Below are 16,454 nucleotides of genomic sequence, written 5' to 3' on the forward strand. Positions count from 1 at the left end.
CAACCAAGGTACCCTGGGACCCTTCAGTCCACAGGCCGACACTCTATCCACTGAGCCAAACCGGTTAGAGCTTAACATATTTTTTAAAGATTTCATCAAAAGATACTTAATAGTTACAGAAAAAAATAGTAACTTTACAGTGGAAAAACCAGGCAGATGTATCCTTAACCAAGTGATCCCAGTTAACAGCATTGGTAATGGGCAAATAGACATCATGTGCCTCCTGATATGATGTACTGAGAAAACAAAATTACTTGTTTGTAGTATTCTTATCAAAAAAAGATATAGCAAATCTAATAATGAAGAAATATTATGTAAAGTCTGTTAAAAAGGAAACAATTTTAAAGTATAATTATGACTCTTACACAGGTATAAAATAAACATGTCTTAAACATTTTTATCTCATGAACTAATGACAAAACCAGTAAAATATTATAACCAGTTAGAAGGAGAAACCAAAGTACTACTCATATAGTCAAATAAGGAATGTTGAAATGAATTTACAAGTAAACACAAAGCTACTAAAACTGGTTAATAGCAACAATCGACTGCATCCCTCTAGACATAATTTGCAGTTTCTATGCATAAGAAGCATTTGCACTCTATTAGTTTTCTGTGGCCTACAGCACTGTTAAAGGGCTTGACTGTAATGAAAGGCTCAGAGACACAGAAATCAGATCACTTGAAAGGTAGGTATGCCAGGCAACTTCTGATTCTCCTTGGAGACACCTAGTAATCTTCTGATCCATTTCCAAGTTTTTCACAAGTTTTCCCTGCAACCCAGATTGAGAGATAGTCTATAAAATAACTGTTCGTGAAATACAAAGAAAGACGGAGGAACTGTCTGCCCACCAAAATAAAAGATATTTAAAAAACAAAACAAACAAAACAAAAAACCTAAATGCACCATGTCCTCAATTGAATCCTGACCAAAAAAATATAGTTATTATTATTATTTGCTATAAAAAGCACATTAGTCGGATAATTGGTGGGATAATTGTTATTGAGGTATGTCAATAGATAATGTCATATTGATGCTAATTTCCTGATTTTAATCACTGTATTCTGGTTGTGTTAGAAAATATTCTTGTTTCTGGGAAACACACTCCAGTATTTAAGGTAAAAGAGGCAATGATGCCTCATCAAGTTAATCTCAAACTGTTTAGAAAAATATAACATAAAAAAAGAGAGAACAATAAAACAAATATGGAATAACATTAACATCTGGGAAAGCTGGCAGAAAAGTACGCAGTAATTTTTTACTATATTTGACTTTTGTGTAAATCTTAAATTATTTCAAAATAAAAAGTCTTTAAAAAGTATTTGCTGATTCTTTACTAAATAACTTAAAAAGGAGATTAATAATAGTCATTGGCCTCTAGGAATATAAAAGTCTGTCAGAAGAGAAAGATGGGTAAGCTAAAAAGTACAATACAGCATGACAATAAATACAGTTCTTTGAGAGTAGAGAGAAGCTATTTAGCTCCTACTGTGGGAGAATGTGGATGAAGATAAATCCAAAAAGAAAAGAATAAGAGAAGGCTTCCAAAAGAGGCAACAGTTAAAATTAATTGTAAAGGATGATGTCAGACAAATGGGATGTTGTGAAGCATTCTAGGCAAATGGAATTCAAAAGACCAGCATGCTGCATTCAGAAAATTATAATGAGGGCTTTAAATACATCAAAAGAGCCGAAACTGGTTTGGCTCAATGGATAGAGCATCTGCTTGAGGACTGAAGGGACCCAGGTTCGATTCCGGTCAAGGGCAGGTACCTTGGTTGCAGGCATATCCCCAGTAGGGGGGGTGCAAGAGGCAGCTGTTCGATGACTCTCTCTCATTGATGTTTCTAGCTCTCTATCTCTCTCCCTTCCTCTCCGTACAAAATCAATAAAATATATTAAAAGAAGCAATTGGCTGAGAACAGATGTTTAAGGATAAAGTGATATCCATTTCACACTTGACAAAACTCACTGGGGAGTGCATGAAAGGTGGGTCATAGGAAGGCAAGGCAGAAAGAGAGAAATCCAAGTGGAGACAGAGAAGGGTGAAAATTAAGTTGATAGTAAGGAAGTCTAATCCATAGGAATCAGTGACCAATTAGGTGTGGGAAAGAGGGAGAAGTTTTCTAGCTTATTTAACTCCACTAGCCTCAATAGGGGCTATTTCTGCCTGTGAAAATCACATACAGACAAAATTCAAGTTCTGCTGAACTTGAATACTTATTAATTTGCTTTCATAAACACTGCAAACACAAACAAGATGAAGTACTAACAGAACATTAAAATAAGTCTCCTAAAATGGGTTTAGTAAAATGATTTTGAGTTATTAAATTTTGCATTATTTTCCCGAACTACCCCAGGAAAGCATTCTGTTCGTGCCTTTCTATACTTACTCCATCACCAAGAGGCTTACCATACAATGCTCCTGCCTTTGAAATTCAAATGCAAAGAGACTGTAAAGGAAAGCATTTTTCTTGAAGAATAGAAAGAACTGGTATACACAATATTTTCTAAACCTCGAACCTAATCTATACATATAAAAGCCAAGTGACTGGAATGACTGGAATGACTGGAATGATCAGTAGCTATGACATGCACTGCGGCCAGCCAACCAGCCCGATGGGAGTGGGGTTGGTCAGCCAACCTCTCGTAGCCCCTCCCCATGGCTGATCCTCACACCCCAAGTGGGGGCGGAGCCAGTGGCCAACCTCCTACGACCCCTCACCATGGCCCACCTGCCCTGATTGGTCAGGGCAGGCTGGCTGGACCTCACCTGTACATGAATTCATGCACTGGGCCTTTAGTCCTCTAATAATGAAGCAATATGGCTATAACTGGGAGAGTAGCTGTATTTTTACCACACTGGGCTAGTCACCAGCAAGACTCCATCACTTAAAATATAGTCACTTAAAGTATGCCTCCAAAAAGAGTATAGTGAACATTTCCAATCCTATCTAATAAAGAGGGATTATGCTAATTGACCCTCATGCCCTCACAAAAATGGTGGTGCTTTGGCCAATAAGGAGGGAATATGCTAATTGACTGCCACACCCTCAAATATGGCTGTACCCACAGCCACAAGATGGCGGCACCCAGTCCCCTTAGCCCACCAGGGTGGCAAGCATGTGACAAGTCCTCCAGTCCCCTCAGTGCCACAGCCGCCCAAGGCCGCCTGAGGCTCAGGTAACCAGGGCTGGCCAAGGCTTGTGCTGCGGGCAGTGGCAGCAGCAGAGGTGTGATGGGAGTGTTGCCTTCCCTGATCACTAGGTTACCTCCCACTCCTGAGGGCTCCTGGACTGTGAGAGAGCACAGGCCAGGCTGAGGGAGCCCCCAATCCAGTGCATGAATTTCCATGCACAGGGCCTCTAGTATGAACATAAGAGCCCCTACAAAGATCACATTGGTAAAGGCAGAAATGGTCAAATTATCACCACACAAATTGCTGAATCTGGTGATCTGAATGCTCTTTGGACTTCAGATCTATTTTAACAGCAGTCTTAATAGAACTTGAGAAACAAAAAATATGACTTTAGCAAATGAAATAGAGTTCAATATAAGGACTAATTCTCTGAGGACCCTTGGGTGACCAAATGGCTAATTGCAAAGAATGAATTAAAATTTTAAGAGACAAGACATGTATCTTTAGTTTGACGATATGATCTTAGACAAGTCTCTTATACTATCTGTGCTTCTGTTTTATCTTCACTCTCAACATATCAAGAAAAATATGAATTTTTAATACTAATTTAAGAATACTTAGTTATAAATATGTATTTTCATGGTGAAGGGAATCAAAACTTGCCACTTCAAAATATATCATTTGGCAGGAGGATTATTTTAAGCTGAAGGCAATTTAAGAAATAGCAAACACAGGAGGAGCTCTCTACTCTCCATCTATCTACCTAAGAGGAGGGCATAGATTTCCCTTTCTGTAATTCTCCCATACAAAGAGATGAAGACTCTTATCATTAAAGACTTCACTAACAAATTTACATAAACAAACCTTACTAAAATAGCTCTTATCATTTTCCATTAGTTTCCCCCCCGTATAGTTACCTTCCCTCAACTTGCCATCCCTACAAACCCAACCCCCTTCTTTTTGTCGAGTCAATTCTCACATTTTATCATCCTTTGTTAAAATGGTACATAACCTCGCAGCCCTAACCACTTCCTTGGGTTTTCACTTCTTTTCTGGAAGCCGCCACGTGAATGTGAAATAAACCTTTTCCCCTATTAATCTATCTTTTGTCAGTTTAATTCACAGGCACCAGCTCCTAAACTTAAGAGAGTAGAGGAAAACTTTTTCCTCACTTAAAATCCCAATTTTAATGAGTTGTTCTATCCCTCATTTTCCTCAACTACAAACTGGGGATAATGACAGAAGTTACTGCAAAGGTTTGTTATGAGAATAATAAGAGCCCAGCTACAATGGCTCGGTATTTGAGCATCAACCTATGAACCAGGCAGTTGCTGTTTGATTCCCAGTCAGGGAAAATGCCCAGGTTGCAGGCTCAATTCCCAGTGGGAGTTGTGCAGGAGGGAGCCAATCGGTGATTTTCTCTCATCATTGTTGTTTCTATTCCTCTCTCCCTCTCCTGTCCTCTCTGAAATCAATAAAATACCTAGAAATAAACTTAGCAAAGAATATAAAAGACCTATATATTGAAAATTACAAAGCATTATTAAAAGAGATTAAAAAAACACAAAACAAAATGGAAAAATATCCTATATTTATGGGTTGGAAGAATCAACATAATGAAAATGGCAATATTACCTAAAGCAATACACAGATTTAATGCAATTCCCATCAAAATACCAATGTCATTTTTTAAAGAAATAGAACAAGGAATCATCAGATTTGTATGGAACCTCATAAGACCCCAAATAGCCAAAGTAATCCTGAGAGAAAGAGCAAAGCTGGAGGTATCATGCTACCTGACTTCAAATTATACTACAGAGCTACAAGAATGAAAACAGCATGATATTGGCAGAGAAACAGATATGCACATCAATGGAACAGAATAGAGAGCCCAGCTATAAGAGCACATGGAAATGGACAGATAATTTTTGACCAAGGAGTCAGAAATCCACAATAGAGTAAAGACAGTCTCTTCAGTAAATGGTGCTGGGACAACTGGACAGCCACAAGTAAACAAATGAAACTGGATTACAATTTGTCCCCATGAACAAAAATTAATTCAAAGTGGATCAAAGATCTAAATATAAGACCTGAAACAATAAGTTACATAGAAGAAAATATAGGTACCAAACTTGGTTCCTTAGTCATAGAGAACATTTTATAAACTTGTCCCAAAGGCAAGGGAAGTAAAGGCAAAAATAAATGAATGAAATGACATCAATCTAAGAAGCTTCTGCACAGCCAAAGAAACTAACAAAACAAAGAGGCAGCCAACCAGATGGGAGATGATATTTGCAAACAGTAGCTCTGACAAAGGTTTAATTTTCAAAATGTCTAAAGAACTCACAAAACTCAACACTGAGCAAATAAACAACCCAAACTAAAAGTGGGCAGAAGACCTGAAAATATACCAGTCTCAAGAAGACATAGGAACAGCCAATAGATATATGAAAATTTGTTCAACCTCATTGGAAATCAAGGAAATGCACATCAAAACTACAATGAAATCCCACCTCACACCTGTCAGAGTGGACATTAGCAATAAGACAAACAATAACAAGTATTGGAGGGGCTGTGGGAAAAAGGGAACCCTGATTCACTGCTGGCGGGAATATAGATTAGTACAACTATAGGAAGCAGACTGGTGATTCCTCAAAAAACTAAGAATCGTGCTACCATATGACCCAGAAATCCCTCTTCTGGGTATGTACTCAAAAACCTTGAAATCATGTGTTTGCAAAGATATATGCACCCCCTGTGCTCATTGCAGCATTATTCATGGTGGAAGATGTGGAAACAACCAAAGTGTCCTGCACTAGAGGACTGGATAAAGAAGATGTGGTACATAAAAACTGTGGAATGCTACTCAGCCATAGGAAGGAAAGAAATAGCACCATTTGCAACAACATGGATTGACCTTGAGAAATTATGGTAAGGAAAATAAGTCAGCCAAAAAAAGTTAAGAATCATATGATTCCATGCATATGTGAGATATAAAACTGAAACTCATTAACACAAACAGCAGTGTGGTAGTTGCCAGAGGGAAAGGGATTGGGGTAGGGGGTGAAGGGATTCCTAACATATGTTGACAGGAGATTTGACTTTTGATTGGTGGGCACATAGTGCAATACACAAATCTCGTAACCTAGAAACCCACACCGGAAACCTATATGTTCATGTTGACCAATGTCACCCCAATAAATTTAGCAAATAAGTAGTCACACCAAAAAATAATAATAATAAAATAAAGCTCTTGACATGCTGGAAAAGACGGAAATGTCCTTACTTTAATAAAGGCTATTTACCAGAAACAGCAAACATCATATTTGATGGCAAAATGGTAGAAATATTCCCATTAAAAACAGAATCAAGACCATACTGTACTACACTATGCTTTCACTCAATACTATACTACACTACATAAAATGTAAAAGACATAAAAAGTTTAAGTGCTATACTGGGAACAATATTGCATAATATATTTAAAAAACCCATACATCCATACAAAAAAATACATATATAAAAGCTTCTGAAAACTAACAACAAAATAATCCAACATAATAAAAGGGTAACATGAAAATCCACCTAACAGTGGAACTATGGGGTCCCTATGACATGCACTGACCACCAGAGGGCAGACACTCAACACAGGAGTGCTGCTCAGCCAGAAGCCCTGAGCCAGACTCTTCAAGGCTGGTAAGCACAGCTGGAGTGGCGGGAGCCCCTTTTCTGCCTCCATAGCAGCGCTAAGGAAGTCCTATTGAAGGCTCCCTGACTGCAAGACGGTGTAGGTCAGGCTGGGGGACCCTCCACCCAGTGTACGAATTTAATGCACCAGTCCTCTAGTCTGGTAACATTTTTTGCCGAACCGTTTGGCATAATCAAAATTTTATTTTAAAAAAATTTATTTGATTTCAGAGAGGAGGGGAGAGGGAGATAGAAACATCAATGATGAAAGAAAATCATTGATCAGCTGCCTCCTGCATGACCCCTACTGAGGATTGAGCCCACAACCTATTCATGTGCCCTGACTGGGAATCGAGTCATGACCTCCTGGTTCATAGGTCATTGCTCAAACACTGACCCATACCGGCTAGTCAACAATCAAAATTTTAAATGTTCATTACCTTTGGCCCTGATTCCATTTCCATGAATGAGTTTTTGTTTTGTTTTTTAAGGAGATTCCATTTTTCTTCTTTTTTTATTTCATGAATGAGTTTTAAGAGACATTCACAAAAATACTCAAAGATATATGTACAAAAATGCTAACTGTAGCATTGTTTGTAAAAGTGAAAAATCGGAAACTAAAATATACACTCTTAAATAGTTTAGCAGTTAAATAAATAATGGTATTCATATTATTATATTAAACACTCTTGGTCCTTAAAATAGTGAAATAAATCTGAATGGAGTGATATGGCAGAATCTCTAAGAAAAACTGCTAAGTGAAAAAAATTACAGAAAAACAAATATGATTCTACTCATATGAATATAATAATACCATTTTGCATAAAATGGTAACAATATTACAAGGTTACAATATATTATTAGGATAAAATAGTCTTACAAGGATACAAATCAAATGGATAACTTTTATGAATCGAAGAATTGACAGCACAGATTAGGAATCAGAGACTATAGTAAGTAAAGGAACTGTGGGGTTTCTGGGCTTTCCTGAATATACTTTTACATAATTCAAATCTTTCCTATTGAGAATGCATTCACACAGCACCATTATTCATAGAAACAAAAGGTGGAAACAACCCATCAACTGATGAATGAATGAATAAATAAAATGTGATCTATCCATACAATAAATATTATTCAACCATAAAAGGAATAACATACTGGTAACTTGTTACAATATTGGTGAACCTGGAAAATATATTAAGTGAAAGAAACTCATCACAAAAACTACATATTATTTGATTCCATTTATTTGAAACTTCCAGAATAAGCAACTCTATAGAAACAGAAAGTACATTAGTGATTGCTTAAGACTGGGGGATGCAGAATTCTTCTGAGAATGTAACAATTGCACAATCCTATGAATATACTAAAAACCATTTCACTGTAAATGTTAAACAGGTAAAATATTTGTATGAGAATTATGTATAAATATAGCTGTTAAAAATAATAATCCAACAGTTTAAAACTTAATTCCAAAGAAAAGGAAAAGAGAGAAGACACCATTAAAAATAATAATAATAATAATAATAATAATAATAAGCTAGAACAGTGGAATTTAAAGTAGTTTTACAATACAGAGAGCATGTAAGATTGAAATGCAGAAAAAAAATCAGAGCTTCTATTTCTATTTTATTTTTTATATAAAAACAATAGAAAAGAAGTTCATCCAAATATTAAATGTGGTTGACTAATGCCTTTATTTAGGGCAGTGGTTCTCAACCTTTCTAACACCTCGACCCTTCAATACAGTTCCTCATGTAAATATCTGTGTTTTCCGATGGTCTTAGGCTCTACAGCAGCAGTTCTCAACCTGTGAGTCGCCTAAGACCATCGGAAAACACAGTTATATTACGATTCATAACAGTAGCAAAATTACAGTTATGAAGTAGCAACAAAAATAATTTTATGGTTGGAGGTCACCACAACATGAGGAACTGTATTAAAGGGTCGAGGCATTAGAAAGTTTGGAAACTACTGGTTTAGAGGATCATGTGTCCTTGATGTTGAAGAGGCATTCTGAAGAAAGAACAGGAGTTCCACAAGAAGACAATCTGATCTTGACACTCTGATGCATTTTTTTTCCCTTTCAGCATATTGCAACATATGACCAGCTAGGTGGATTTATAGATACACTATCTAAACTTAACTTAAGTCACCCCTACTAAAATGAATAAGTGGCTGACACACTGCTTGAAGCTAACAATCATATTGCATACACAAGTGAAAACAAGAAAAAGGTAGAGCACAAATTCATCTGACTGCTGTTATGATCTCTTTTGTGGCTAGGACAGAACAGTATTTGTTGCATGAATGAACACTGAAAGTCAGAAAAGGTAAAGATCTCTATAAGAAAATTTTATAAATAATTCTTCACTTTTAGTAACTATTACCACCATTTCCCCTCCCCCAAAGGGAAATATTGAGCATTTTTATTAATATCATATAAATCAAAAGACAGAAATTTATACATAGATATGCTTTATGTACTAGTACAGGGTGTCGGATTATTTTCATGTAACAAATTCTTCATAAATTTTATTGGAAGCATGTGTTTAACAAAGTGTCCTAATTCATTCAAATGTGTAAAATGTGTAAGGGCAACACTATTGTGCAAGGGCCTCCAGAGAATATACTGACATCCAAAGACATTCACAAGCCCTAAATCGGTTGCTCAGTGGTTAGGGCATTGGCCCATAGACTGAAGGGTCCTGGGACCAATTCCGGTCAATGGCTCATACCTCACTCAGTTAGGGAGCATGCAGAAGGCAATCAATCAAAGTCTCTCTCTCTCTAACATCAATATTTCTCTCTCTGTCTCTCCCCCTCCCTTCCACTCTCTTAAAATCAATGAGGAAAAAAAATATCTTTGGATGAGGATTTAGGGGAAAAAAAAAAAAAAAAGACATTCATTCACAAGTAGTCTAAATTAGCGCTAGTCTCCATAACCAAAAATTGTGTTTCTTTCTGGTAACTAAAGGCCCACTGTTTGCTGGCTTAAGGGTGAAAAAGTACTTGCAAGTTTTAGTAAGTTATATTATCAACCGTCACAGGATGATCATATATCAGGAAGTAGGGAGAGCTTGCAGACTTAATATTAAAGAAAAAAGTTATGGGGGGTGGGAGTAAAAATTAGAAACAGCAAAGGGGGAGGCATTAGAAAATCTGAGTCAAAATTACTTATCTCTACAAAGTATCTGCAATATACCCTTCAAATGAAAAGATTGTCCACTAGGTATCACTAAGCTATTAGTTATTATAAATACTGGTGGCATATTAACTCCCAAAGTGGCAATTCATAGATTCCATAATTTGTGTAAAAGGATGCATACACCAAGGGTTTTGTTTTGTTTGTATTTGTTTGTTTGTTGGGGACAGTGTGTGTGTGTGTGTGCGTGTTTTCAGTGAATATTTTAGAAAGGAGACCTTAAAAAGCACTATCAGCCAGAGGCAAGACAGAGAGAGAAGGGATTTAGAGTTCATTTGGGTATTTCTGCTAAAGCCCTGCATAAGAGCATACCACCTTGAGCAATAAAGGGAAAAGAAGAATTTGCAAAGATGGAGAGAAACACACATTCCTGACAGGAGTCAAGGTGGAAATGCCACGTGGTCTTCCTTGAAAGCCCAGCAGCGCAGCCTTATGAAAATCTCAAGGATTCTGCTCCCTCCCAGGGGAAAAATCGGTGCCCCGGTGTCCGGTGAAGCGTCAAATCCCTGGACAGCGTCTGCACCTACCCAGGCGACCCCAAACCCCCAAACCGCGGCAGCTCCTCTCCCCCACCTGGGATGTTCTGCCACCTGGACTCGGCACGTGACAGGGCCCTCCGTGGCCATATTTCGCTAGACCCTTCTCCCTTCGGCAGTTCCAACTGGTAAAGAAAGGCTCCCAACGCGATCACAAGACATCTGCTGCGGGAGCCCCTTCTTCCGGGCGACACAGGCCGCACCAGCCAGCGGAAATCCTGCAGATTCGCCGAGGTGGCTGCTCCCGCCCGCCCCTCCCCCGGCTCCTCCCTCCCAGGCTGTGCGGCTCCGCCCACCCGGCAGCTGTCAGGTTCAGCCCCCTGGCTGCTGGAGCTCTGAGCTGTCCCGGACTCCATGCAGCCCTTGTCCCAAGCACAGGCGAAGCTGACTTCGTAAATTTTCCTTCTGCGTCCTAGGCTTAGGTCTGAGTACAGTGTTATAAGCTGGAGACTCGGGTTGCGCTCTCCTTGCCCCGGCCCCCACCCTTTTTCTAAAGTTAGGGCTTTTGTTCTTTAATGATCAGCAACTACCCCAAAACGTTTAGTTATTGCCTCTTGTGTGGGTTGTTTCCAAATCAGGCAATATAAAATTGATGCAACGCTTGATTTAAACACATTTGCATTTATCCCAGACTAGATGCTTCAGTAGGCCTTCCTAGAATACATAGCAAAAAGAAGAAAAACGTGTCTAAAACTGCAAGAGTCCTTAGTCTCCAGTTCAACCCCTTCATTTTTCAGTTCCCTAGAGAAGTCTTAGATGCCCTATATCAAGAAACATAATAAACAGAAAGTGCTTTCATTAGCAAGAGACGTGGCATAAGGAAAATAGTATAAGAAAGTAATGTGAGTTTTGTTTTTTGGTTTCCAGTTGGGGTTCTTTTAGTAGTTTGAGAACAAGTTATTTTAAAAGCAATGTTTTATTAAAATAATAACATAAAAATTTGGAGGACAAAAGTTACTAATTATTTCCATACTTTTTTTTTAAAGCATACTTCACTGGAGTCTCATCAAAGGTCACACATGTTCAGAAGTAGGCTGGATTTTCATTCCAGCCATAGAAATGGTCACACCAGCATTGTTATCACGTGTGTGTTTTCTTGTCTCTAGTCTAGAGTCTTGCTACTCAAAGTGTAGTCAGACCAGCATCACCTGGGAGCTTATTAGAAATGGACAATCTTGGGCACAACCCACTAAATCATATTTTACAATATAAGCCATATATTTTAAATTATTTTTAAATCTTTTTTCTTTAATTCAGTGAGGTGACATTGGCTAATAAAAACGTGTGTTTCAGGTGTACAATCTTATAATATGACATATGTATATTGTATTATGTGTTCACCACCCTAAGTCAAATCTGAATTTTCTATAAGTCATTTTTAAATGAGTAGAGATACATAGAATTAACTGTAATAATACATTTTATCCAATATATCCAAAATATTATTTCAAAATATAATCAGTATAAAAATTGTTTTATATTTTACTTTTTCATAGGAACTCTCCAAAGTCCAGTATATATTTTATACTTATATCTCAATTCCAATACCAAGATGTAACAACTGTATTAGACTCTATATAATTAGACGAGAAGCTCCCTGAAGGCAAGAACTGTTTTTACAGACTCTGGGGTTTTCTATGCTTTATGATATTCTTTTATTAATTCTTTCTTAGGATTATTGGTGGGGCAAATATTCCATAAAAACAACACAAAAAGCATAAAGAATTGTCAATAGTAATAAGCCAAATAACCCAATTTTAAAATGGGCAAAAGAGGCGCTGTTTCTCAGTGGTTAAAGTTTATGCTCCTGCACCAGTTCTATTTCCAGTAAGTTAAGGGGGCAGGTTGAACCCTGGCCCAGGTTGGGGATCAGTTGAAGAGGCAATTGATCGATGTGTCTTTCTTACATCAATGTTTTTCACTCTCTCTAAAAAAATCAGTGAGAAAAATATCCTCAGGTGAGGATTAACAACAACAAATGGGCGAAAGAGCTGAAGAGATACTTCACCAAAGAAGATGCATGGATGACAAATAGGCACATGAAAAGCTGTTCAACATTAGTCATTAAGAAAATGAAAATTAAACCCACAATGACATACCACTATATTCGTACTAGAAGACTAACCTTAAAACTGACCACACTACCTGTTGTCAAGGATGTGGTGCAACTGGAACTCTTAAACACTCGATGGATATACAAAATTGAAAAACCAGTTAGGAAAACAATGTGGCAGTTTCTTAAAAAGTTAAACATATACCTACTATATGATACAACATTCTACTACTAGGTATTTTCCCATGTCCATATCTACTGTTATATAACAACCAGAGGGGTGGTGAATGAAATTTGTGCATGGGTGAGATCCTGAGGCCTGGTGGGCCATTGAAGCAGGAGTGTCTGGAGTGGAAGGGCAGGTCCCAGTTGACCTCTGGGCCAGCAAAGGAAATAGAGTCTCCCTTAGCAAGATGGATTTCCAATCTTGTATAATGTAATTATGTACATAACCTTTGATGTATCTTTTGGTTACAAGCAAATCACATTTACTTATCTATTATCTATAATAATAAAAGCATAATATGCTAATTAGAGCGGACACCCTTCCAGACGAAGCCAGGGCTGCAAATTTCATGCATCGGGCCTCTAGTACCTCAGTAAAGCTGAAAGTCAAAAAAAAGAAGCAGCAGTCACAGAGCTCACCGACACTGAAGAGGTAAAGGATTATCCAAAGCATAAATAATAAGGAAACCACCTTATAGTCCATCCACCACATTACACAAAGTTAAATGTTCTCAGCACCGTATTTGTATTAGTCAAAAATAAAAATAAAAATAAAATACCAATCAACAGGTAAATGAATAAACTGTGGAATATCCATATAATGGAACACTCAGCAATAAAAAGAAACAACCAATTGATACATGCAACAACATGGATGAATCTCAAAATAATTATACTGATTGAAAGAAGCCAGGCAAAAGAGAGTACACACAGTATGCTTTATTTATATAAAATTCCAGAAAATGTAAACTTATCGATAGTGAAAAAATAGATCAGTGTTTTCCTGGGAAAACTGAAGGGAGAGGATGGATTACCAAGAGGCAATGAGGAAACTGCAGTGATAAATATGTTTATTATCTTGGTTGTGGTAATGGTTTCACAGGTGTACACATGTCAAAATTCATCCAATTGTACACTTTAAGTATGTGCAGTTTAATGTACCTCAATAAAGCTGCTAAATTATATCTCAACAAATCTTTTAAATATGTCTTTTAAAAAAAAACACAAGATCCACATCAAAATAAAAATGTATTAGATACCATTGAGTAAAATCGATATCAAGAAAAAGAATGCCATAACTGCACAAAGTATTCAGAATAAGCTATGCAAATGAGGTGACATTTAAATGAACTTTTAAGGACAAAAGGTATTCCCAGCACAGAAAGATTACTTAATTAACATGTTTATTTATTTAACAAACATTCATTGCATTTGTGTACACAAGGAGTGTGCCTGTATGTACTGTGAAGACTTATTTAACCTCTCTTAGCAAATTTCCAGATTGGTTTACTAAATTTGGAGGTGGCTTAGGATAGTATGATTTATTTGAACAATTCTTTCTCTCTATTCTAGAAGTAAGTAATTTAATTAAAAAGCAGAAAATTCTATAAATTCAATCTAAATGAATTTTTATACATTTACATTATATAATCATTATGTACATAGTTGATAACTTCAAAATTATTATTGACTAAAAAGCAAAACTATATAGCTCTGATTACTCTGAGCAAATGAATTTCTTACCACCTTTGGACTCTATTCTCTCTTTGGGGGAAGAATTATTAATTTCAGGTAGAGTAACCATGTGATTTATTGTCTAAACTTCTGAAGTGACAAATGCTAATAATTATTTTTTGTGGGAAAACAGTACCCAGGCAAAGTAGGATGGATAGTCACCCCAGTTATAGGGGGATTTTGTTTTGCTTTAAGGTGAACAGATTGCAGATCTCTACCCCAGATATACTGAATCAAAATCTCTGGGATGGAGTTTGGGAAGCTACAATTTAATGACTGCTATGCTTGGGAAACCCTGAGCTTTAAAGTGATATCATTAAAGGCTCTTCCAATTCTAAAATTATATATTTAATAAGGAAATTTTGAACATACACTGGCTACTAGATGATATCAAGGAATGATTAATTTTCTTAGTGTAATAATGATGCTGTAATTACATAAGCAAATCCTTATTTTTAGGAAACACACATAGCTGCACTAAAGAGTAATATGTCATGATATTTGCATCTTATTTTTAATTGATCCAGGAAATACTATACACACAAATAAGGCTGATAGTGGGAATACACATGTTCACTGGACTATTCTTTCAATTTTACTGTATGTTTGAAATGTCTTATAATAAAACATTGGGAGGAAAGGGCTAGTAGGGAAAACTTATTTATGTTAGACAGTGTTGTTATATGACTTTTAAGAACCATAACCAAAAATGTCATTTCAAGTGATTACTAAAAAATTCCAGCCTCTATCCTCATTTGACTTTTTTCTAAGGCAAAAATAAAATGACAAATTTATTCACTGTAGGACTGTTTCAAATAGTGTTATTTGTAGCTGAAGCCGGTTTGGCTCAGTGGTAGAGCGTTGGTCTGCGGACTGAAAGGTTCCAGGTTCAATTCCAGCCAGGGGCATGTACCTTGGTTGCAGGCAGCAAGAGACAGCTGGTCAATGTTTCTCTCTCATCTAGCTCTCTAGCTCTCTCCCTTTCTATTAAAAATCAATAAAATATATTTTTTAAAAATAGGTTACTTTTGAAAAATTCTAAATGGATGAAGCCCTGGCGGAGCTTGAAGATGGCGACCGAACAGTCGGACTTGTTCTGACTCTGGTCCCAGAACAGATAGAAACAGCGTCTGAGTCGCTCAGGGAATGTTGATTGGCAGCTAAGGGGCTTCGGAATTCTCTAGGAAGGTAGTGTTTGTATTTTGAAATTTTAAATCAACGCAGGAGAAGGAACACCACATAACCAGACATCCTGAGAAGAGAGGCCATGGGGAGACAAAAACATAGTCCGCACATGAAAGAAAAGCAGGCATCACCAGAAAAGGAAGTAAACGAGCCCGAGGTAAGCAGCCTACCAGAGCAAGAATTCAGAATAATGATCATAGGCTGGCTAAAAAGAATGGAAGAGAAATTTGACAATAATCAAGAAGAAATGAGGAAGAACCATGAGGAATTGAAGAAGAACCAAGAAGAAATGAAAAATGACATCGCTACCATGAAGAACTCAATAGAAAGCATCAAGAGTAGACTAGAGGAAGCAGAGGACCGCATCAGTGAGCTAGAAGATAAGATGGAAAAAAATACCCAAGTAGAGCAGCTTCTAGAAAAAAAGATTAAAAAGCAGGAGGAGAGCCTACGGGAGCTTTGGGACATTACAAAACAAAATAATATTCGAATAATAGGGGTTCCAGAAGGAAAGGAAACTGAGGTAGACATGGAAAAAGTATTTCAAGAAATAATGACAGAAAACTTTCCTGAAATAGAGAAGAAAAAACCCACACAAATCCAAGATGCTCGCAGAGTCCCAAGCAAAATGAATCCCAGAAGACAGACTCCAAGGCACATTATAATCAAATTGGCAAACAACAATGACAAAGTAAGAATCTTAAAAGCAGCCAGAGAGAGACAGAAAGTTACATACAAAGGAACCCCCATCAGACTAGCAACTGATTTCTCAACAGAAACTTACCAGGCCAGAAGGGAATGGGATGAAATATACAAAGTCATGCAAAGGAAGGGTCTGAATCCAAGAATACTGTACCCAGCAAGGCTATCAATCAAAATTGAAGGGGAAATCAGGAGCTTCACAG

The 16,454-nt window shown here is 37.2% G+C and overlaps 1 protein-coding gene across 3 annotated transcripts in view; it reads right to left on the bottom strand.

Annotated features, from left to right (window-relative positions):
* Positions 1–16,454, bottom strand: part of GALK2 (galactokinase 2) — a 142,429-nt gene that overhangs the window by 120,970 nt on the left and 5,005 nt on the right. Inside the window, exon 1 of one of the 3 annotated variants that reach the window (XM_036442666.2) lies at positions 10,609–10,820. The exons of the other annotated variants lie outside the window; for them this stretch is intronic. Within the exon in view, the coding sequence (XP_036298559.1) occupies positions 10,609–10,661 (53 nt within the window). The 5' untranslated portion in view covers positions 10,662–10,820. Of the gene's footprint in view, positions 1–10,608; positions 10,821–16,454 lie in introns of those variants that run through there. 3 annotated transcript variants of the gene reach the window in all.

The sequence above is a fragment of the Pipistrellus kuhlii genome, unplaced genomic scaffold (assembly GCF_014108245.1).
Source record: "Pipistrellus kuhlii isolate mPipKuh1 unplaced genomic scaffold, mPipKuh1.p scaffold_m20_p_1, whole genome shotgun sequence".
Lineage (NCBI taxonomy): Eukaryota > Metazoa > Chordata > Mammalia > Chiroptera > Vespertilionidae > Pipistrellus > Pipistrellus kuhlii.